The sequence below is a fragment of the Petaurus breviceps genome, unplaced genomic scaffold, assembly GCF_028583685.1.
Source record: "Petaurus breviceps papuanus isolate PSGF00001 unplaced genomic scaffold, PetGlider_PUasm1.0 90897, whole genome shotgun sequence".
In the NCBI taxonomy this organism is placed as follows: domain Eukaryota; kingdom Metazoa; phylum Chordata; class Mammalia; order Diprotodontia; family Petauridae; genus Petaurus; species Petaurus breviceps.
Genome location: NW_027187374.1, coordinates 984,969 through 1,009,737, shown reverse-complemented (window position 1 = coordinate 1,009,737; position 24,769 = coordinate 984,969). Strand labels below are relative to the sequence as shown.

The 24,769-nt window shown below is 39.0% G+C and overlaps 1 protein-coding gene across 1 annotated transcript in view; it reads left to right on the top strand.

The window, feature by feature from the left end:
- HSF2BP (heat shock transcription factor 2 binding protein) overlaps window positions 1–985 on the top strand; it is a 118,595-nt gene extending 117,610 nt beyond the window's left edge. Inside the window, exons 8-9 of the mRNA XM_069074830.1 lie at window positions 3–229; window positions 887–985. Of these exons, the coding sequence (XP_068930931.1) occupies window positions 3–211 (209 nt within the window). The 3' untranslated portion in view covers window positions 212–229; window positions 887–985. The remainder of the gene's footprint in view (window positions 1–2; window positions 230–886) is intronic.
- The last annotated feature ends 23,784 nt before the right edge of the window (window positions 986–24,769 follow it).

The window sequence follows — 24,769 nt, the reverse complement described above, 5'->3', positions numbered from 1 at the left end:
AGATCCAGATCCAGAAGTATGTCTTCATGTTCTTCGACTTATCCAGTCTGTGGTTCTGGAAACAGAAGTCTTCTCTAAATTAGCATCACAGTTCCGTGACTCCATGCTCCTTCACCATATCATAACTACATCTAAGAGTCAGAATTTCAACTTGCGGACACTGGCTGAAGAACTCTTAGAAGATTTTAAAGCCCTAGAATTTGAAGTGTAGAGATGCTTAGAAATTGAGGTATTTTGGTTATAGATATTGTTTCTGATCCTTTCCTATTCTTTCACTCCCCCATTTTGCATTTGTTATGCTGTAACCATATTTTCCACATGGTAAAATACAAATGACTAGAGAGGGACATAAATTTATATGTGAGTCTGGGTTAAATTTCTCTTGGCAGAATATAAACATCTAAAAATAGTTGGGTGATTCTGCCAGAGCCATCTCAAGAAGGCGTATCTTGTTCATTTCTTGAATTGTTTCTGGATATCTGAACATCTTGAAGTGGTATTTCTTGAAGTGAATGATTCATTAAATTTCATTAGGTTTTCAGTAAGCCTTTTGTTTCCCAATATGATATCACCTAAAAATGGAAAATGAAATAAGTATGTGTCTCATAGGTCAGTATTTTTCTTGGGTGCCTTTAGTGTTACTATGTGTGTGTGTGTGTGTAAAGAAAAGCAAAAACAAGTCACTTCAGTCCTCTTCAAGTGATTATAGTCAGTTTAAAAACTATGTGGCACATTTTAACCCTATATTTGTTTTCTAATGTATTCATTGTTTTTTTAAATAAATGTATCTAGGAGATTGATAGATTTGTTAATATCTATTAATATAACTGATACAATGTAATAATAATCTATCTATTGACAAACATACACACTGTCATCTATTTAGGTGGAGGACCCTCAAGGAGAAAGGAGAAAATTTTGAACAGCTGCTGAGGGAAATGTGATAGTCAACGAGGGAACAATAAATGGATTGCTATTAAGTGGATCCAGCTGGCATAGTTGTGTGAATTCCAGTTGCATGTGTGTGTAGATGTGGGCATGTGTGTATGTGTATGTGTGTGTGTGTCTATCAATAGATAGATGCTAAGTACAAGGCACTGGGCTAAGTGTTTTGCAAATACTCATAACAATTGCCCATTTCTTTCTCTACCTGGGAGGTAGGTGCTAAGGTACACAGAGATATGAGGAAACTGTGAGTCTGAAGAGAAGTGGGTTTTATCACATGACCCAGTAGCAGAATGGTAAAGGCAGACCCACTAAACCCTTTCCTTAATGGAATCTGGAACCAATGGTATCCTTCCACAGTTCTAATAGTACCCTATTGGTCATTGAACAACTCATCTCCAAAGAGAGCTTGGATGGCAGTGGCATTGTTGGGAGGTGGTTTATTTTCTGGTGACAGGGGAAAGTGAAAGTGTTGTGGTTTAAATCCAGGGATGCCAAAAAGCTGTTGCAGTTTAAACCCAGGGACACCAAAAACTGTTGAGGTATAGGCTCTGCCCACCCCAAAACTCTTTCGGTTTCATAATGTGTGGTGGTGGAACTATCTCAAAGAATTCAGAGTCAGACCACCTCTAATCCAAGTATAGGCATTTTTTTAATCTTTTTTTTTTTTTTATTAATTTGTTTGTTTCCTTTTAGTTTACAGGATTCAATTCCACAATTCCTTGAGTTTCACATTTTGTCCCCCTCCTCTCCCCTCACCCCCCATGGCGGCTTATAGTCAAGTATAGGGTCTGTAAATACTTTCACATTATACATTAGTCAGGTTATAAGGACGGATTGTACCAGGTGGAATGAAAAATGGTAAAGAGGACATAAAACCAAATAAGAGAAGGAAAAAGATCAGGTATTTTGCTTCCACCTGGATATAAACTTAGTTCTTTTTAGTTCTTTCTCTGGATGCACATATTTCTCTCCATCATGAGTCTTTTGGGATTGACATATCACTGCATTGCTGAGAAGAGTCCAGTTGGTCATCACACATATGTTGTGTCTGTAATTGTGTACAAATTTCTTCTGGTTCTACTCTTCTTACTCAGCATCAGTTCTTTTAAGCCTCTCCAGGTAAAATGAAGACCGTCTGCTCCTCGTTTCTTATAGCACAATACTATTCCATAATGTATTCCACAATAGTATTCCATAAATAGAATTCCATAATTCCATAATAATTCCATGCATATACCACAACTTGTTCAGCCATTCCCCAATTGATGGGCACCCCCTTAATTTCCAATTCTTTGCTACCACAAAAAGAGCTGCTATAAACATTTTTGTACATATGGGTCTTTCTCCCATGTCTATGATCTCTTTGGGATATAACCCTAGGAGTGGTATTGCTGGATCAAAGGATATGAAAGTATTTATAGCCCTTTTGGCATAATTCCAGATTGCTCTCCAGAAAGGCTGGATCAGTCACAACTCCACCAGCAATGCATTAGTGTTCCAATTTGCCCACATCCTCTCCAGGATTTGTCATTTTCCTGTTTTGTCATCTTAGTCAATCTGACTAGTGAGATGTGGTACCTCAGAGTTGTTTTGATTTGCATTTCTCTAATCAGTAGTGATTTAGAGCATTTCTTCATGTGCTTATAGATATCTTTAATTTCTTCCTCTGAAAACTGCCTGTTCATATCCTTTGACCATTTATCAATTGGGGAAAAGTATAGGCATTTATTGAGATTGACGCTTCTCATGAAGTGAGCTAAATTCCAAGAGGAACTAGAAGCTTGAGAGAAAGCACAATGGATTTTTATAGGATAACTATGTAATTACACAACAGAAATTTACATAGAATAGAGGAATATCATTAATATTAAAAAGGCAGGAGGAGTTTGTTAAAGGATTAGGTAATGGAGGAGTGGTCCCATCTATGGTTTGGTGGTTAAACATTCTGGTCATTCTGTCCCCCAAATGGCTAGCTATTGTGGTCCTGTCTTGGGCTAGATGGATGATGTGATTGTGATTGAATAAAATAACACACCAGTTTCTGTGGGAATGGGTCTGGGGGCAATGACCAGGTAGAGGCAGTAGCTAGGTTCCCATCATATAGACACACCTGCTGTTTCTGTGGGAACTAAGAGTTCAGGGACACACCTGTTGTTTCAGTGAGCAGTGAGGCATATACAAAGAAGTTAGGACATTGGTCGGGATGGAGGGGCTAGGTAGGTGCAGTGGGCCTGCTGTTCACTAGGGCCAGGCCTATAATGAAGTTAGCATATTGGGGCTGGGGGCAGCTTTATTAGGATTCTATCAAAAGTGTCTACCCAGCTGCTTCAGAAGAAGTAGACAGTTCCTCAAGAACCTCTAAATGAACAAAGATTTGGTATTCCTCACCCACACCCAGGGATCAGTAGGTTCTGGCTGTTGATCAAGGTACATAAGGTATGAGGTAAAAAGCAGATTCAAAGCAGATCTAGCATAAATTATATAATGCCTAAGGGGAACTTCATAGATAGCCCAACAAAGGGGAGAAAAGGCCTTCTAGCAATCAGGAGCTCTAAGCTTGAGCCCTCTTTTACTTAGACCCTGTGGGAGACTGTATCCTAGACTCTGTGTATGTATGTGTGATTTTATCAGAAGTTACTACACTAAGGCTGTCATTATTGTTGTTCAGTAGTTTAAGTCATATCTGATACTTCATGACCCCTTTTTCTTGGCAAAGATACTAAAGTGGTTTGCCATTTTTTCTCCAGCTCATTTTACAGATGAGATAACTGAGGCAAACAGGGTTAAGTGACTTACCCAGAGTCACATAGTTAGTATCTAAGGATAGATTTAAAGATGAGTCTCCCTGCCTTAGGCCCAGAACTCTATCCACAGTGCCACCTTGCTGCCCATTGCCTAAGTACATACCTCTAGTTAAGTCTGACTAATTGATATCAACTGATAATTATTGGCAGAGACATACTGATGGGAGTTTTTATGCAATAGCATTAGAAAAAACACCCCTCACCTCCAGAGTTGCCACTAAAGACCTGATTGGGGATAAAGCAGTTGAGTTTTGGGGATTCTTGGCCAATGTGAGGTGTCTTGGTAGAGTAACCCTGGAGCATTTGCTATAATAACTTGAGGAGATATTAGGGTTGAGTTAGGGTTTTACAGAAATGAGGGAGACATGGGCATATTTGTAGGGATTAGAGAAGAAATCAATAGAAAGAAATTAAAGATTAAAGGGAAGAGATGATTTAAGGGGCAATATGTAGGAAGAAATGGGATGAAATAAATAGAACATGAAGAGGGATGTGCTTCTGCCAGAACAAACCAAGGAGGCTCCCTGATTATGTCCCCCCTCACTATTACAATACCCTAGAGATGTGTTTTGAAGGATGTATAAGAGTAAGTAGAAATTAGCAACACTTATATTCATTCTGCTAGCTCTGAATTGAGAGCTTTATTCATTATATTTGGCCCTTAACCTCAGCTTCCTGCACTTTGAAGTATGCTGTAGACCCTAGTAATAACCAAAGGTGCATGCTTACATTCTGCATTTCAGTGCTGAACCAGCTCAAAGACCTCTGGAACAGAAGAGATTTTCATGTCCATTGGTGGCAAAGGACTGTCTCACTGGGTTTCTTTTCATTTCTTCTTCCTGAAGCTAATTCTCACAGAGTGGAACAGTATATCTGAGTATGTGATTCAAGGTTGGGACTTTATCACAGTTTCCAGATGAAATCTCTAATGTGGGCTTGTATAGTATATATGTTAAAAAAAATACAATAGTTGGAAAAACCCAATTCCTAAGAATTTTACACAAAATTAAAACTTAAAAATGACTTCCTTACCCCTAGAGAGGTAGGGGAAGGTGAGGAAGTAGGGAAGCAGAAGTAGGAGCGGAGCTTAGGATGAAAGATACATGCCCACCATAGTATGGAGTCATCCATACTTAGATGGAGCTGGATTGGAGTGTAGTTTGATTATACCATCCAGTTAATGGAGGGGAATAATATGAAATATGGCTGGATAAATAGTATCCCTTCATATTTTTGTGGGCCTTGAGTGCCAGGTAGAGACCTTTGAACTTTAATCAGTAGGCAATAGGTAACCATTTTTGAGCAAAGGAGTAGTATGACTAGATTTTTGCATTAAAAAAAAAAAACAACCCATAATAATGATTGTGTTTAATTCAGTGTGCTAAAAGTTGGAAAGATGCAAATTTAAGTAAGTCATGGTTCCTATCCCCACAGAACTTACATTAGAAAAGAAATGAAATAGGGGAAATAGCACAAATTTAATTAATATTTATTAGCATGAGGTAATATTTATTTTTCCCCAGAGGCAGAAAAATCTGTCCCTGGAAATAAAGAGTTCTACAAAAATAAGAATATGTACACATGTTTTTGCTTCTCAGAACACAAAGTAAAACATTTACAGAGGTTTTTCTTTTTCTCTGACAATTATTGTATTATACTAGAAGCATAGTTTAGATAATCTGTTTCTAATCTATAATACTTTAAGTCATTTAACTTACCTGTCTTTTAGGCTCAGGTGAAGATTATAAATTATTCTAGGTATAATTATGTGTCTGACCAACGAGAGCCTAGTCCTTAGCAGTGCACAATATCCACATTGAGGTTTGGTGACCCTGCTTGGAAATGTAGGGCCCTAGCAGGAGCAGCAAGAGCAGCAGCAGCAGCAGCACTTACAGCTGCTTCTAGAACTCTAGGACCACAGATGGTGGGGGGATCAAGCGGCCAATCACAAGACAATTGCGGGGATCTCTTTGCTGGCACTGAGGCAAGATTCTCTTGCTTTGCCCTACTTGGATATGGGTTGCAGTCTTGGGTGGTGGTCCTGGAGTGAGGAGGAGTACTGGTGTGCCAGAACTTGTGGCGGCTGTGGAAAGGGAGACCACCTCACAGTTCTGAGGCAGAAAAGAGTGTTTGTGGTCACTCACAGAGTAGAGCACAGGCCAGGAGAGGAGTAAACACCTCTCCTTTGATGATATGAGCTTGGAAGAACTGAAAATTTTTGGGTATCTAAAAGAAGCTCTAGCAACAGATGTGCAAAACCCCAGAAATTTAGGACACAGAATTCTCCACTCTGGAAGCAGGATCCTACTTGGCCAAGAGCTCAAAATCAAGTAATTGACTTGGAAAATGAGCAAACAGAGAAAAAAAAATCAGACTATAGAATCTTTCTTTGGTGACAAAGAAGGTCAAAACATCGAACCAGAAGATAACAAAACCAAAACTCTTGCATCAAAAGCCTCCAAAAAAATATGAATTGGTCACAGGCCATTAAGGAGTTTAAAAAGGATTTTTAAAATCAAGTAAGAGAAGTAGAGGAAAAATTGGGAAGAGAAATGAGAGTGATGCAAGAAAATCATGAAAAACAAGTCAACAGCTTGCTACAGGAGATCAAAAAAAAAATACTGAAGACAATAACACTTTGAAAAACAGACTAACCCAAATGGCAAAAGAGGTCTAAAAAACCAATGAGGAGAAAATGCCTTAAAAAGCAGAATTGGCCAAAATAGAAAAGGAAGTCACTGAAGAAAATAATTCCTTCAAAATTGGAATGGAACAAATGGAAGCTAATGACTTTATGAAAAACCATGATATTGTAAAACAGATCCAAAAGAATGAAAAAATGGAAGACAATGTGAAATATCTCATTGGAAAAACCATTGACCTGGAAAACAGACCAAGGAGAGATAATTAAAAAATTATTGGACTACCTGAAAGCCATGATCAGAAAAAGAACCTAGACATCATCTTTCAAGAAATTATCCAGGAAAACTGCCCTGATATTCTAGAACCAGAGGACAAAATAGAAATTGAAAGAATCCACTGTTTTCTTCTTGAAAAAGATCCCAAAAAGAAAACTCCTAGGAATATCATAGCCAAGTTCTAGAGTTCCCAGGTAAAGGAGAAAATGTTACAAGCAGTCAGAAAGAAACAATTTGAGTATTGTGGAAATGCAATCAGGATAACACAAGATCTAGTAGCTTCTTTTTTTTTTAAGCAATTGGGGTTAAGTAACTTGCTCAAGATTACATGGCCAGTTATTTTGTGTGTGTGCCAAGTATCTGAGGCCAGAACCGATCCCGGGTCTCCTGACCTGGGGCCAGCGCTCTTACTCACTGCACCACCTGGCCACCCCTAGTAGCTTCTACATTAAGAGATTGGAGGGCTTGGATTATGATATTCTGGAGATCAAAGGAGCTAGGATTAAAACCAAGAATCACCTACCCAGCAAAACTGAGTATAGTACTTCAGCGGAAAATTTGGATATTCAATGAAATAGAGGACTTTCAAACATTCTTGATGAAAAGACCAGAGCTGAATAGAAAATTTGACTTTCAAATATAAGAATCAAGAGAAGCATCCATACTGCACCAGCTAGGTGGTGCAGTAAATAGAGCACCATCCCTGAAGTCAGGAGGACCTGAGTTCAAATCTGGCCTCAGACACTTGATACTTAACTATGTGTATGACGTTGGGCAAGTCACTTAACCCTAATTGCCTTGCCTTCCATCCACCAAGAAAATAAAAAGAGAGAGAAGCATGAAAAGGTAAGCAGGAAAGAGAAATAATAAGGGACTTATTAAAGTTGAACTGTTTGAAACTTTTTTTTTTAGTTTCATGTTGAACTACATGAAAAGGACGATATTTGTAACTCATGAGACTTTTCTCAGTATTAGGGTAGCTGAAGGGAATATATATAGACAGAGCACACAGGATGAGTTGAATATGAAGGAATGATATCTTAAAAATAAAATTAATGGATGAGAGAGGAATGTATTGGGAGGAGAAAGGGAGAGATAGAATAGGGTAAACTATCTCACATACAAGAGGTAAGAGAAAGCTGTTACAATGGAGGGTAGGAGTGGAGAGGTGAAAGGGAATGATTCAACCTTACTCATTGTATTTGACTTAAGGAGGGAATAACATACACACTCAATTGGGTATCTTACCCTTCAGAAAAGTAGAAGGGAAAGGGATGGGGGGGGGGGGTGATAGAAGGGAGGGCATATTAGGGGAAGGGATAGTCAGAAGCAAACACTTTTGAAAAGGAACAGGATCCAAGGAGAAAATAGAATAAATTCAGGGCTGGATACGATGGAAGGAAATATAGTTACTCTTTCACAATATGACTACTACAGAAATGTTTTGCATAACTACACATGTATAACCTATATTGAATCGATTGTCTTAATGAGGATAGGTGAGGAGGGAAGAAAGAGAGAATCTGGAACTCAAAGTTAAATACAAATGTTAAAAATTATTTTTAGATGCAATTGGGAAATAAGATAAATGGGGAAGGGGGTATAGAGATCTAGCTTGCCTTATAAAAAAAGTAAGGGGGAAGGAGGAAAAGGAGGGATAAGAGGAATGAAAGGAAGGGCAGACTGGGGGAAGAGGTAATCAGTAATGCATGCCATCTTGGGGTGTGGGGGGTAGGGGAGAGATGGGGAGAAAATTTGAAACTCAAAATCATGTGGAAATGAGTGTAGAAAACAAAATAAATTCTGGAGAAAAAAGATAATACAATAATCAAATATTAAGTTAATATTCAGTGCTGGAGTGCTGGTAAATGTTTTAACCTTCCCCACTCAAAAAAAGTACATGAAAAAAAAAGTACTTTTGAATTTAATATGCATGAACATTTTCCCATATTTTTCTTAAGTATAAGCAATCAACAAAGAAATAAATCAAGCCTGATTTTGTGGCTCTTGCTGATTTCTGAGGTGTAAATACTAAAAATGAAAATTTAACAATGTCTGAGCCAATTCAAACTCACTCTGCCAAAGCCCTGTTATTACTGAACAGCTTAATAGCTTTTCAACAGGTCGTGTTTCTCTGTGTATAGATCACCATACTCAGTAAGAACACATTCCACTGGAGACAGCAAGGGCAAAGGCTAAAAGATGGGAAATCTAGTAATGCATGTGAGGAACAGCAATTTGGCTGGACCACAGAGTACATGAAGAAGAGTAATGTATCATAAAGCTGGAAGCTGTTCGGACCAGGTTGTGAAGGGCTTTAAATGCCAAACGGAAGGTTAAAAAAAAAAAGCAGGAAATGTAGGGCCCTTTCCCTCTCTACTTTATAGCATGTGTAGTAATCCTATAACTGTTTCTTATTGGCTCACTGTGCTAGTCAAAAATCCTTTTAATTGACTGATAAACTAGAAGTGAATGTGCATACAAAAACTAAAAAAAAAAACCTCATTTGTTCTTTCTTCCCCGGGGTTGAGCAAGTTAAGATCTGTTGTAAGCCTAGGGGTAGAGGAAGAGGTGGCAGCCACAGCTGCCTCCAGTCTCCAGGCGCCTTATCTTCCCACTTGGTTGATATGTGACTGTGAAAACATGGCGCTGCTCTTTCTTTTGTCTCTGCCATATTTCTTCTTTCCTGATTTAAGGTGACTAAATATTAGAAAAAGAGCAGACCATGTTACACTGCTATGAGCTTCAAAAGGTCAGAAAAGCCATCAGAGGTCTGTTAACTGGGGATAGAAGCAGAGTTTCATGGTAGATACAGTAGCCAAGCCCAGGAAGGAGCCAGCCCTAAGGAATGACTTGTTTGATCAAGACCAGTGGTAAATCAACCCAGAGGCCAAGACACTCTGTTCTGTAACCAAAGGAAAAATGTTTCCATCAGCTATGCCACATCTAGATGTGACTTTACTGGGGAAGTATTTTGTAGCAGTTTTGTATCCACTTTAAGTTTGAGCCCACTAACCCCAGGGATTGAAGTGGTGAGGAAGAGTGTCCTCTTGGTTTGGGATATTGTTGTACTTAGGTCCCTGCTATACCTTCACAGCCAATTTACTCTTTGTAAAGAGTACTACACTCTTACTCTTTGTAAAAGCTAATTGATGTTAATTGTCTAAGTGATATTGGGTTGATTTTAACTGGTCAAAAGTTATGAGGAGGGATGCACATACTTTCCAACCACCCACCAAACCCATCAGGGTTATTCCTGGAACCCAGAGAAGAGAAGCATCTGAGCTCTGAGGACCTAAGTTGCTAGGCCAAATGTGTGCTAGAAGGGTGACCTCAGTGCCTATACTACATAGGTATTTTACAGTATTTTAAGAATTTGGGTGTAGAGGGTTGGCTCTATTACTTTTCAAAGGAGTATATATAACGTGTTACTATGTGTATGGGGATGTCTTTTTGGTGTCTTTCACTACCTCTGCCACAAACCAATTCTATAATATTTACAGAGCTCCTAGTCCAGATGATCACTGGACCCAATTGTCTCAGTGTCTTGTTCCAGCTTGAAAGCTGTATGTGTTTCTAGCAAGTCTCCTTCTGAATATTGGGGCTTACAGAATGTGTAAGTTCAGGTTATATCTGCCAAGCTTATTTTACACTTTATGGGACTGGGACGTTAATCACTGGAACTTTACTAAAGCAGAGTTTGTTATTAGTAATTTTTGCTACTTTTGTGTAGTTGTGGAAATGCTAGTATAGCAAGCAATAAGACAAGAAAAAGAAATTAAAGGTGTAAACTTTAGCAGAGTTGAAGGCCTCAAAATAAACCTACAAAAATTGACCACTTTTCTGTTTAATAATAATAATGAAACTCAGGAGTTCATGATATAAAGGGAAAACCTTTTCAAAATAACTACAAAACAAATAAAATATTTGGAGGTCACTTTACCAAAACACAAAAAAGACTGGTATAGAGCCAATTGCAGAGTGTTCCTTAAAGAAATAAAGAACAACTTAAATAGCTAGAGTGCTCATGTCTGGGTCATGACAATGACAATACTACCAAATTAATTTACTGTTTTAATAATATTCTAATAAAACAATCAAAGGGGTACTTTATCAATGTAACACCAGTCCCAAAGCCCATTTGGATTAGACTCTTTCCTTAATGGTGGAGATGAAGGCCCAGTCCTGTATAAGGGTCAGGGCAGAGTTGGTAAGAGCAAGAATGAGAGAAGAGATCTCATCTGTTTCTTCAGTCTTTTTTGAGTTCTTATTTAGGCACTAGAGTCTTCAAATTTTCTTCAAGTTGCTTTGAAGTTTGTAGTTGCTTCAGGCACTTCTGGCTTCCAGCTTTGAGAGAAAAGATGAAGGAGGCCAACCCCACTTCAGGTTGCTGAAGGAAAAGACTTTGGGAGGACATGAGAGGAATTAGCAATCTCCATCATGTTCTTGTCCCCACTTACTACATTAGAGACTTTGGGGAAACTTCACTTTGGGTGAGATCTATGACTCTCTCTTAGTTGAGCTGAGGTACTTCTCTTCCAGTGGGAGAGCTCCTTCACTCTGTATTGTCTGGTATATATTCTTACATTGGTACCTTCTCTGATTTTGGTTTTGCTACTGATTTGGATAAATGAGTTTGATAATTTCTGTATCTATTCATTGTGGAACTGGTGTTTGGTGGGAAGGAGGTCAAGTCTTGGATTAAAGTTTGAGATTTACCTCTCCCCCAAAATGAAACAGTATTCAGAAGTTAGATTGAACCTGAAAATAACATCCCCCAGACTAACAATATTTAGGGGGGAGATAGATATAATTCTATCCCAGTACTGCCTCTCTCTGAATAGCCTCTGGCCCCAGCCTCCCACTTTTCTTCCTGGCAGGAGTGAAAGTCTTCATTAGAGAAGGATAGAGGAAGAAGAGGCTAGAGATATCTATTCTGTCTCCCTTTAAGCCACACAAGTATGCTATGTGTAGTGGACATGCCACATGCAGTGGACAGCCCTTAGTATACATGGGCCCACACAACAATGAGGCCTTGCTATATAGAATTTGATTAAAAGTGTGAAGTACATCTGAAGAAACAAAAGATCTAGAATATCAAAAGAACAATGAAAAAAATGTAGAGATGAAGGAGGAATTGCACTTTCAGAACTCAAACAATATAAAACAATAGTCAGAGGGGACTCTAAGTCAGAGGGGACTAAGTCAAGATGATGAGTGAGAGGAGGCATTATTGCCTAGGTCAACAGCACACGTCCTCCACAAAAAAACTAGAAAATATACTAGATTGGATTCTGAGTGGCAGTCAAGAGAAAATCATAATGAGTCATTTTTTTCCACTTCAGGGAAGTTTAGGAAGACAGACAGTATCTGCAGACACTTGGGAGGTGATCTGGCCAAGAGTGCCCATTGCAGCAGCAGCAGCAGCAGCAGCAGCAGCAGCAGCAGCAGCAGCAGCAGCAAGGAGCATTCCATTGCTCACAGACAGAAAGGGGGCTGAGGCAGAGCACTCAGTCAGGAAGCACCAAAGCAGAAAGAAATCCCAGGGGATCTCTAAACTAGTACTAGGTACAGGAACAGATGTCATCTGGAAGCTTTATGGCCTATCACTCAGTTCTGGTTCATGGATCCAAACTAGAAAGGAGTGGTCTGGTCTCCTGAAACTACTTGGAGGACTTGAAGATGAAGTTTTCAAAGAAATGTTTTTGCTTGTTTCATCTTCCACTCTCCATTCCTGGCTAGTAATAGATACCGTAATATGCTTTGCTCATTTCTTGCCTTCTCATTTTTTGCCTCCAACATAAAGAGGCAAAGGGGTAAGCTAAAGAGAAATAAAGCATTTTAATTAGGGCAGATGAACAAAACTTTGTTGAGATGTTAGAACTTTTCTTAACTGAGGCTTCAAGTTTGTGATTATATATATATATATATATATATATATATATATATATATATATATATATATATATACTTGCCATTTGATATAAACATGTTAAATTGAAGAAAGTGACGGGTTGTCCCTCATTCTCTAAGAGGCCCAAAATGACATCACTGTATTAGAGTCAAGCTACAGTATGTCCTACTGTGGCTGATCAGCTTGGAGTACTCTACCACAGGTCAGGCACAAACAATCTACATGAACATTTGGAGTGGATTTTCTAAATTTGTGCATCTCATGTTTCTTCTGAGCTACTTCGATTCTGCTTTGCTCATAGAGCATAGTATCTTCTCTGATGAGTGCACACCATGCTGGGTGGTCCTGTGCAATATCTCCCATGTCATATAATCATTTCCAAAGTTCTTCAGAGAGACCTTGAGAGTGTCCTTGTATTACTTTTTCACCACCATGTGAACTCGAGTTCACTTGGCAGTTTAGTTCAAGAAAGGACCTCACAATGGCTCTGTAGACCTTCAGTTTAGTAGTCAATCTAATACCTCTTCTCTCTCACACTTTCCTCCGAAGCCTCCCAAACACTGAGCTAGCTCTGGCAATGCATGTGTCAGCCTCATTATCAATGTGTATGTCCCTGGATATATACTGCCAAGGTAAGTGAACTTATCCACAGCATTCAGAACTTCTCCATTTGATATAACTGATGTTTCCATGTTTGGATGGTGTGGTGCTGACCAATGGAGAAGTATTTGTATTAATTGTTAGGCCAAAATTAGCACAAGCAGCAGAGAATTTATCCAGATTCTAAGATACTATTGGACTTGAAGACTGTTACATTTCCCCCATCTAAAAAGTAAGCTAATTGTTATAACAGGGTATTCTTGATTAAATCGTCAAAGAGGAAAGGGGTAGGGTGAAGAGGACATTGGTTAGAGAAATGATCACACCCTAAAGAGGATATAAGAAACATCTCAGTCCCTGTCCAGCAAGGAGGATAGAATGTAAGGGATTGAATGCTGGCCAGTAAACTCTACAATCTACAGTGATACCCACAGGTGTTATAATTTGAATAAATATGTTTGGGTCAAGTGGGATGGATGACTAAGTATGTGGTCAGACAGTAGACTTCTAAAGAATGGTTAGAGAATAGTTTACTTTGTCTCTGTGTCCTAGATATAGATATTTGGGTTGGAACAAAATGTATGGGTTGGAACACAAGGATGCTTTGAATTTGAGTGCCTAGGTAATAGTTCATTTTTTTGTAAGGATGCCATGTAATGATGAGAAATATGCATGTTCTTAATATTCCTATTCAAAAGGGGCCATAAATCTTTGAACTCTAAATTCTCAAACAGTTTGTTTGGTTTTGTATTTTCCATTTTGTTCATTTTTCTTTTAGATTTGCCCAGCTCTGAGAGAGGAACATTAGTTTCCTATTTTTCTGTTGCTATCTGCCTTTATGCAATTCAGTTAACTATTAATTTAGATACTCTGCTATTTGGTGTACATGTGTTTCATTGTTTATGGTTCCTGTAGTTATGACTTTTCCTTGTTTATCTCTATAGATATTGTGAATTCTTATTTTTGTTTTGTCTAATACCATGACTATAATTTTTGCATTTTTGGATCTAATACTTAGCCTGTCATTTTGATTTTGTTTCTTTTTGCTTTTTAGATGTTTTTCTTATATACAACAAATTGTGAGACTATTTTCTTATCCATCCTGCCCTTTTCATTTATTGTATTCTTTAGTCCACTCATTTTCTTTTCCTCCATTTATGTTAAATTTTTTTTAAGCAATTGGGGTTAAGTAACTTGTTTAGTGTTAAATTAAAAAAACCTAATTTATCTTTTAAATTAATAATTTATCTCTGAAACTAGCTTTTCTTAAACTATTTTGATCCAACTCTGTTTCCACAGGCTTTCTTTTCCCTATCTTCCTTGCTTTCAGTTGTCTACCTTTTCTCTTAAATTTTGTGTTTTACTTAAATTATGAATTTTTTTATTTGTTTAGTGATCTATTTATTCCCCTCTTTTACTTCTTCTCTTCCCCCTCTTTGTTAGTGACTAGTTTAAAATCTTCCCTCTTTTCATCCTCCTTCTAAGTTCTTGTGTTGACTTTATAAATTTCTTTTCATCATTCTTTTTTCTTGCTCTGCCTTGTAATTTGAATGATCAATTCAAATTCATGAGAGAAGTAAAGTTAAATAGAAGCGTCTCTGAACATTAGAAATTACTCCTATTGCCCTAAATGTGTGGTCCACTTCTACCTCTTGTCCTTCTCATTAAAGTTTTCTTCCCTTTGGTTCCCAATGTTATCTCATCTTTGAGTACATATCACCTGTGGTAGAATCAATATTGTCCTTGACATGTAGGTTGGGCTAGATTTTCCTAAGGCTCTACCCCATGAAGGCTAGGCTAGTTGTTTTTTGTTTGTTTGTTTGTTTGTCTTAAGTTACTGAAATTATCCTTGAGAATTAATTGACTGAAGGAGTGAAGGCTCAGTCCATTAACATAGTTTCCTGGTGGCCTAAGAAGGCAAGCTAGTACATAAGGAACCAGGAGCTCCTCCCTCAGGTTTGACATCAATGTGCCACCACGGCAAATGAAGAGGCATAAATCAGTGTTATTTCAAATCTGAATATCCTTTCCATGCTATGACTGTCAACTTCCTCCTGTTGACTGGTAGATGATCTATGAGTATATCATTTTGTTCTCATCCTGAACTTGAACCACTGTCCTGGTTTGAGTCAGAACTGGCTTGCAATATCCTCCTGAGCCTTCTGAGTTGCCAGCTGGTCCCAAGAGCTCACACATCCCTTCTCTTGGGCCAGGATGGCCATGCAAGCACAACATTCTCTTTGAGAAGGATGTCGGGCTCACTGGTCTTTGTTTCTGTCCTGGGTGCCTTAAGGCAGGGACAGGACTGACTCCAGCCAGATTTCAGTTTGCTTCCCTTCAGGACTCTTGTAGCAATGTACCCTTGTCCTCTGCCTTAGTTCTTCTCTGCTCTCCTTTTTCTAGCTGGACAGTGTCAGCTAGAAATTTGCCACTTTTTGCAGGACAGGATGAGGGTGTAGAAGGTGTTCAGAGTAGTGTCTCTGTAGTCTTTGGTGTCCCTAAACTAGGGCTGGGTTCAGTTATGTCAGGATACATGACCACCTCTCTCCTTTTAAACACCCTCTTTTCTAGAACTAAGGCCCAGCAAACAGGTTGTGCCTTGAGCTTGATATAACAACAGTCCTTTGCACCCTGGATGATTTTTTTCTGTGACTAAATCACTGAACAGATCTGAGTTTGGGAAAACATCAAGCCCAGACCTGAAGCCCTGCTGTGAATGGGCTGTTTGTCACTAGACAGCTTTGCCTCCCAGTTGCTGTTGGGCCTCACCACTGTTGCTACACTATACAGTTTGATTCTTTATCTAGCCACAAATAAATAAGTCAAGGTTTAGCCTCCTATTAGAGGAAGCACTGACAACATGTACCTAATTTCTCTCAATAGAATAAAGAAAGCTTTTTGTTTTTAACCTATGTGAACTCTGGTATTTTTGGAGTTAACAGTGTTTATAAAACCTCTGTGACATTTTGGTCATTTGTTTGTTACCAGAGTTGACAGTTATAAGGTAGCATGTTTTCAGGCCTTCCTCTCTTATCTTTTTTGGTTAGATGTGATTGGGCAGAGATGGTTATATGTATGTGTGATGGGCAGAGATGGAGCTCTGGAATACTCTCTCAGAAGGGGCAAGGGACCCAAGGTGGATCCTAGGCATAATAAGTCTGTGAGTCAGCTCAGGTCCCTGTTGTTGGCACCTTTTCAGCCTAGTAGGAGATATATGAAGCCTTTGAAGATTAGAGTTCTTAGGTGTTAATTCCTAAGGATTTTAAGTAGTTGAAATCATCTCATTGCCTTCTAGATTGAGCTGCAATGCTCTACCTCTGTTGCATAATTCCTTTTCTGGAAGGTTAGAAAAGGGGTCCAGAAAAAGTGACTAATTCCCCATCTTGCTAGTCACATGACTACCATTTCTCTCCATATCCCAGCATACTCTGACAATTTAAAATGATGAAATGCAAACCCAATGTGGTGAAGGGGACCAGAGATTGTATTTTATGAGGATCATGTGAAGGAACTGGTGCTGTTTTAACCTGAGAAGAGAATTTAGGCATAGATTGTTAGGAACCTTTAGAGATGAGTCCAGTCCTCTCAGATCAGGAATTCTTGCCCCGTAAGGGTCAATAACTTGTTTGATGCTGTAGAGATAGTGAGTGAATGGCAGAGCTAAGATTTGAATTTGTGTACTCTGACAAAGATCTTTCTACATTGTCTTTTTTAAGGGAACCTGTTTCCTGCCTTCAAATATCTGAAGGGCAAGCATGTGGAAGAGATTTGTTTTTCTGTTCCAGTAGACAGAACTAGGACCAATGAGTAGAAGTTACAGGAAGGCAGATTTCTGATCAATGTAAGCAAGAGTTTTTTCATAATCTAGCAATGGAATCTCCTTTTAAAAAAATTTAACAAAGTAACTTGAAAGTATTGAAGCTAAACGAGGCAAAGATTTTGTAGAAGGTTTCTTACATGAGGTGGTACTCTATAAAAGATAACCTTGATGCTCATTTTTTAAAGAATGACACAGTAGAACCATAGAATCGTTCAGGAAAGAATTATTCAGCAAAAGGTCAGAGAAAGAACAGAAGGGTAGAGGTGGTTGGTGATTTTCTTCTTAGGGGTGCTGAGACAACTACTTGTAGAACTAATCACAATAATAAAGATGAATTCCTGGGGCATGTACCAAGACATGACAGAAGAAATTGATTACCCTTTTTGCCAAGTCACAAGCATTTATTAAGGGCTTATGTGATAGGCACTGCGCTAGGTAGTGCATTTGGTGGTGATGGATTGGGTTGGGGATGGAAGTGCTGAGAAGAGTTCTCCCCAGCTGCCTATTAGATTGTAAACCCCTTGAGGGTAAGAACTCTGTCTGATCTTATATTTGTGTACCTAGCACCTAGCACTGTTCTATGTACATTGGGGGCACTTAATAAGTGTTTAATTGAATTGTTCTAATTTGTCATCCTAGAGGGAAGTGGCTATATTTGACTAATAACTAGGGAAAACCTCACATGCAGTGATAAAAACTTTATTTGTTACAGCTGTCCTTTAATTTTTCATATTTTATGTTGTTTTTTTTCCTGGTTATACTACAGGCCAAGAGAAGAAAAGCAATAAAACATAGATTCTTCTCTCTGTAAATGGACTGAAAAATATGTATACATTTTCCTCTGGAAAATAGCTTAGTCACACATGAGGAACCAACTTACTCTGGGCTCTGAAAATGAACACTTATGCCTGCATGGGTGCAAGAGTATTTACAGCAAAAGGAACAAGCTGTGGGACTCAGCTCTAGCTCTTATGGTAGAGGAAGTATGCAAGCTCAGTGCTAGCAGGAGGTATTTCTCCAGACATTCTTACTTCCTTGGAAACAGTATGTATTTATTTCCTTAGCATAGAGCAAAGCAATACCACAGTCTGAGGAACCCGCCCAGGGTGGGAACTCTGATGCTCACGGCGAATTTAGGAGACACTGTATAAGGCTCAGAGAGAAAGAGAACATCCCTCCCATCTGAAGAATGTTCCCTGATGGAGCTGAGATATTCTACACCCCCACAAGTTGAAGCTTGTGGGATGAGAGACAGAAATGCTGTTAGTTATTTAGGGCATGGGTGTTACTACCATAAAGAACAGGTGGGAATTTTCTTTTCCTATTTAAATTTGTCTGCCATCCGGCAAAGATGAGAGGTCTAGTATAAAAAAAGCAATTTACTTAAGGACAAATTGTGTGATAAAGTTTGAGAGTCTTGTTAACTTCAGGTTACATTAACGCCTGTCAAATAGTGGCCAGGCTCTGGCAGAAATAATATAGTTTTTTGTTTATAAGTTGTTTTAAGATCACAAGACTCTGGGAGCATAAAACAATTAACTATTAAGTTTTACATTTGAAAGATTATTCAACCCAATCCCACCATTTTACAAATAGGAAAAATGAGCCTCTGAGTGGTAGCAATTTAATGTCTGAGCCAGAATTAGAAGGCAGGTAATCCAAGCCCCTATTCTAGAGCTGCCTTTTTGAGAGTGATATATTGGCAAGTAATGAGAATGAGAGATGGATGGATGGGGAGGGAGTAATAGGGCTTTTGTTTGATACCAGGATTTAGGATACTGTGTGTGTGTGTGTGTGTGTGTGTGTGTGTGTGTGTGTGTGTGTACTATATGTTAGATTATTTGAGCTAGTGGGTCATTTAGCTATTACCTTTTTCAACATCTTGATTTTATAGATAGGGAAACAAGTCCAGAGAGGTAGCAACCAACAATCACACAGCCAGTTATTCAAAGAGCTAGAACTAGAACTTAGATTTCTTTAGTCCCAGCCTCCTGCTCTTTTCATATCATAAAAGAAAAAAAAAGTGTGGCTTTGTTCAAACCTGTTTGATGTAGTACCTTGCCAGGTCTTGAGGCTCAGTCATGTTCATTATTGTTGCTCAATCTATGACTAATTCCTTACTGATGAAAGCCATTTATTTTCTCCTGGTATTTGGGTCCTCCCCCTTTCTTGCTCTAATATTCATGACAGTAGAATATTTTCTTTTCCTACAAAAGTCTAACACAATTTGGCTTCCACCAACATTGCTTTAAGTTTTCCCTTTCCATGGCAGATTTCTATGCCCCTTATACCTGCGTGTCCTTTGCCCATCTTGGTATAACTTCTTCTCTTGCCATTCTCCTAACCTCAACGCATACATTTGACCATGATGTCACATATTATGAAATCCTGATGGAATCTCAGCAAGGAGAGGGAAATCTTATTTTGTTCAGTGCTTCTTCCTGTTGAAGATATGTTCCTGTTGAAGACGTAAAACATTACCATGCTTAGCCCCTTCCAGCATGAAGGAACATTGTATGACTGAATTTCTTTCCTGTTTCCTGAGACTTAGAGAAAATGAAAAATAATATCTTGAAGCTCTGGGATTTGCTTTCTTAGTCACACACACACACACACACACACACATGCCTTCAGGCTCTGTTAAATTGAGTATCTGGGTTCAATGATTAGATCCTTCTCCAGTCTGAACTCATTTCTTTCCCTTGCTCTCTCTCCCTAGAAAAGTGATCCAAGATCACAGTAGTCTGTATGTTAGACCTTCAATACATGCTTGTTAAATAAAGTTGGTTTCTTACTTCAGTAATAAATGTTGTACTATCTACACTTTTGCCTAGAGCAGGAGTATGGTATGGTGACTAGAGTACTGAAGGAAGACCTGAATTTAAATCTCAACTTTGAAAGCTTACTAGCTGTATAACTTAGAGCAAGTAACTTTAACTTTTCTGAGCCTTAGTTTCTTAAAATGATGATAGTATTATCTATAATATCTAACTTATATGGTTGTTATGAGGCCCAAATGTATAAATATTATATGTATAATATAATATAAATATATGTATAAAGTGCTTTGTAAATTTTAAAGAGCTATGTAAATGCCAATTGTTATTATTATGGTCTTAATAGACCTTGGCTGCAAATTCCTTTTCATTCCCTCTCTGTTTCAAACTGTTATCGTGTATATCAAGTAGGACATATTGTTGCTTCTTACTCTGTCATTGGTAAATGTCACTGAATTTTTTTTTAAATCCCCTCTTCTTTCACTTTTAAAAGAAAAAGTTCTTTGATACTGTGTTTGCCAAATGAATGGGTTCAGGGACTTCCTGAAATATATTCATCAGGTAGTAATTTCCTATCTGATTACCTAAAATTTATATTTCTAATCCTTGCAAGTAAGACCTGATAAATGACTGCTCATTTCCTCTTTTTCTTTCTATTACCCTCCCTCCAGTATCTTTTGCTATGATCCAACTAGCTTGCAATTCTGTTATATTTCCCCCACTAATTAATTTATTCCTTGATTACTAGCAATCTGCATTACCAATTACCTGCCCCCCCCCCCACACTAGCAATTCATTGAATGCTGTCTAGGGTTTAGACTTCACCACTCTGTGATTAAAAAAAAAAAAGTCATCTCTAATTACCACTTATATAATATTCCTTACCTTAAGACCCTATAGGTACAATATAATTTGTACAAATTATATCTCAGAACAAAATTCTATAATCTCCATAAGGATCCTTGTACCTTTGATTGTCAGGGTCACGCAAACTCTGACCAGGCCAAAACTTACCCAGGAGTCACCTAGGAACGTCCTAGGAATCCCTAGGAATTATTCATCTGTCATACCCTATTTCTTGTAGCTCTACTGCTCTGCCCTGAAGAGGCAATTTTGTGCTGTCTTGTCCTACTTCTGTTAAGATGATTGTCTCACTATCACATAAGAACTGTCTAGAAACATTAACTTTAAAGGTCCCGAATCTCTTTGCTTTTATTAGCTAACTACAGTTGATGCCGTCCTTATTCCCACAGTTCAGTTGCCCTGCTTCTCTGTGCTATTTCAACTTTAAGTCTCTAAGAAGCCTAATGAAAGCTATTTTCTTTGTTTCTTCATGTCTTAACTGTTTTGTCTTCTCTCACACACTGGTGACATGCTTTTCCCTATGTGTTCTCTACTTTCCCTGCCTGAAACACTTTGCACTTACTCAGCCCATCAAACTTCCTCTATTTGTCATATGGTAAATGCCTGTTTATTTCCTAAATATGCCATGTGATTCCTTGTGTCATTCTTTCATGAGCCTTTTCATGGTTGTGTCAGACTAATGTTATTTTGTTGCTGGAATGCTGCCCTTAAGTGCCTCAAGAATTGGAACTTCAGTAATTCTCAGAGGAATCCCAGACACTTTTGTGAGGTTGCAAATTCAAGATTAGGGGACCTGGGAAAATGCAGGAAGAACTGGAGAAGATGGACAATTTGGAAAGGGAATAATTATTGCCTTCTAGGAGTTCTCTATGAGGATACTAAGGGGAATAAGACACATTGGTAATTGTAATAAATGACAATACATAAGTGCATCAGAGAAAGGAAAGAATATACTATTGTTCTATTATTATTCTTTACTCATTTGGTTCTTCTATGGACAGAATGGTATACTGGAGAGAGAAGAGGCCTCAAAACCAGGAAGACCTACCTCTGATACATATTGGCTACTGTAGGTGCAGCTCTAACTCAAGCACCCTTCAGGTTAAGTTTCAACTCTAGGACAAAATGCGGCACTCAAATCACTGATCAGCAAGGAGGTTTACTTTTCTCTAACAGAGTGCAAATATGCAACAAGACACTCTTCTCTGGACATGGCCCCCCCTTATGGAAATGAATCTGGTCAGCAAATTATCAGGCTACAGTGACTCATGCAGTCTCAAGTACCTACTAATTCTGAGAGGCATGATGGGGCTTTTTATGTACCTAGACTAGAGAACTCTGTCAGGGAAGCTGGAGTTATTAGGGAAGCTGTGGTTGAAGGAAGTTGCATCAGCAAAATGCTGGTCCACATACCACCCTTTGGTAGCAGGGTCTTAAGGATCTTCTGGAGGACCTTCCACCATGCTTGTAGGTTTTTGTTTTTACTGAATAGTTCTCCTGTCATGAATAATACTAAAGGAAAAAAAGGGAAAAGGGAAAAAAGTAAAAACAAAAATGTAGAGAACAAAAACTAGAAATTCTAGGCCTTTCCTCCCCTTCTTCAGAAGGACCAAGTCTCAAGTCTCCAGGTTTTTACTGAACAGTACTCCTAGTGTGGACAGCACTAAGGAAAAAAGAGGCACCCAAACAAAATAAAAATGTAGAGAAATACAAAAGTCAGGAAATCCTAAACCTTTCCTTACCCCAGCTAGACCAGGGCTTCTTAGAGTTTTTCTACTCTTGACCCCTTCGGCACTTCTTAAACTGTGGGTTTTGACTCTGTGGGGGTGCTAAGCTAGACTAAGTCTCAAAATCTCACAGTCTGGTTCATATGATGGGTGATACCACATCTTTGGAGTTCAAAGTGGATCAAAATAATAATGAACCAGAGCATCGTCAGGAATATGAGAGCCACAACACATAGGATAGTTATAGAATAATTCTTCTCCAGATGTGCAGTAGTGATGAGAATACCAGGGTCACTGCACAGACACTTCTGACATGCTCCAAATTCTTCATACAACATTAGGGTCATCTGTAGTAAAGTGACTAAGAGGTCTTAAGCCTCTTGCATGCAACTTATCACCGGATCTAAGTTTGATACTTAGGGTCTCCCTGTATTGCCACCCACTCAATATTCCCTAGCCCACCATCCAAACCTCCCCCTCCCTTGCAGCTACATCAGGAGGATCATATAAAATCTTTACCTCTTAGAAGCCTCTGTGGAGGGCCTCTCCCCTTCTTCCACAGTGGCTAAGTAAGGAGTCTTTCTCACCGTCATCCAGTGACTCAGAATTACCACAAAGTCAACTAAGGGATCCCCTTTCTTCCAGGTAAATGCATACCCACTACAATTATATAGAAAAAGTTTTAGTTTCCACATGCTATTAAAAAGCAATATAACAGGGCGGCCAGGTAGCACAGCAAGTAAGAGCACCAGCCCCAGTGTTGGGATAACTTGGGGGATCGAATCCAGGTTCAGACACTTAGCACCCCACCCAGAAATAACTGTCTGCATAACCTTGAGCAAGTTACTTAACCCCAATTGCTTTAATGAACTTTTTTTTTTTTTAAAGCAATCAGGGTTAAGTAACTTGCTCAAGGTTACACGGCCAGTTATTTCTGGGTGTGGTGCTGAGTATCTGAGCCCGGGATTTGATCTCCAGGTCATCCCAACACTGGAGCTGGTGCTCTTACTTGCTGTGCTACCTGGCCGCCCCTGCCCCAATTGCTTTAAAAAAAAAAAAAACAATATACCTCTCAACAGTACCATCTCTTGGTCCCCTAAGACCTTTTGGAAAAGAGTTATTTGAACCATTCCAGGGGAAAGAAAGTCTTCCAATTGAGGGGGATATTGACTATTTCTCCAGGGTTGATGGAGCTTTCTGATGGGGCAAATACCTTGAGGCTAAGGTGACTCTGCTGGGGAAGGAATAAGGAAGGAAGGAAAGGACAGAGACGTTTAGCCAGAACTATGTTCACAATCCAATCTTATCAGATAAGTCTTCCTCAAGACTAGAATCAAAGAAATTGCTGGACAAGAAAACCCTTCCCTCTTTCAGGGTAGCATTGGTTTGTCACAGACATGATTTCTGGTAAGTTGGACACCTAATATGGGAAGTCAAATACATGATGAGAGTTCCATTTTGCCATTTGGGGACAAGTTGAGAACCCCTTGGATTAGGAATAATTGCCTAGTTCTTAGTGAGTGGGATTGTATGGTTTTGTGCTCATCACAGCATAGAATCAACACCTAAATGTCCAAATTGACACTGGACCCACTTCACAACCTCTGCTATTTTTGTAAAATCTCTAACCTGGTTGTTTAGCATATGTCTCTGATGGTTACTGACATGCCCCATAAACAACTCTTTTTAGAGGGAGATATCCACAAAATTTCTCCATTGGTCCTGGCCACAAAGGAGAAAACCTTTCATTATCCAGTCTAGTTCTCCAAGTCCCAGTCCAGTTGACCAGAACCACAGCCACTGCCCAGGAGCTAGTGTAAATGAAAATATTCTATACCCCATCCCTCAAAGCTCTTTCACATGCCAGCCATGCATCTTAGACCTCAGCTAACTAGAAGGACTTGCCAGGACTCCTACTCCCCAATGTATTTCTTGTTACCAGATTAGTAGCTGCTCAAGTCCAGGTACTTATGTCTCTCATAGCAGATGGAGCCATTGGTTCAACTGGAAATATGGCAATCCTCAGGAGCCAAATCATTATTGGGAGCCCATTGGGCCAGGGGAGGAGGCAGAGGACCAAGGTCTGGACTGGAGGACTTGGTGTCTGGCATAGTCATCACTAGACTGTGAAGAGCTCTAACATCTGGGGGACCCAGCCAATCATGATTTCTAATGTACCATTTCCACTTAGCAACAGAAGCTACCAGGTACCATCTGCCTTCCTAATAATTAACACGGGGTTGTTTATAAAGGGGATTTTGTATAATGAAGTACTCCAATTTCCTTCATCTTCATCACTATAGAAGAAATATATTTTACTCTCCTGGAGACCTGATATATGATGATAACCTTATGGGATGGTTCAGGTAACTCTAAGGGTTTCCATTTGACATGCAT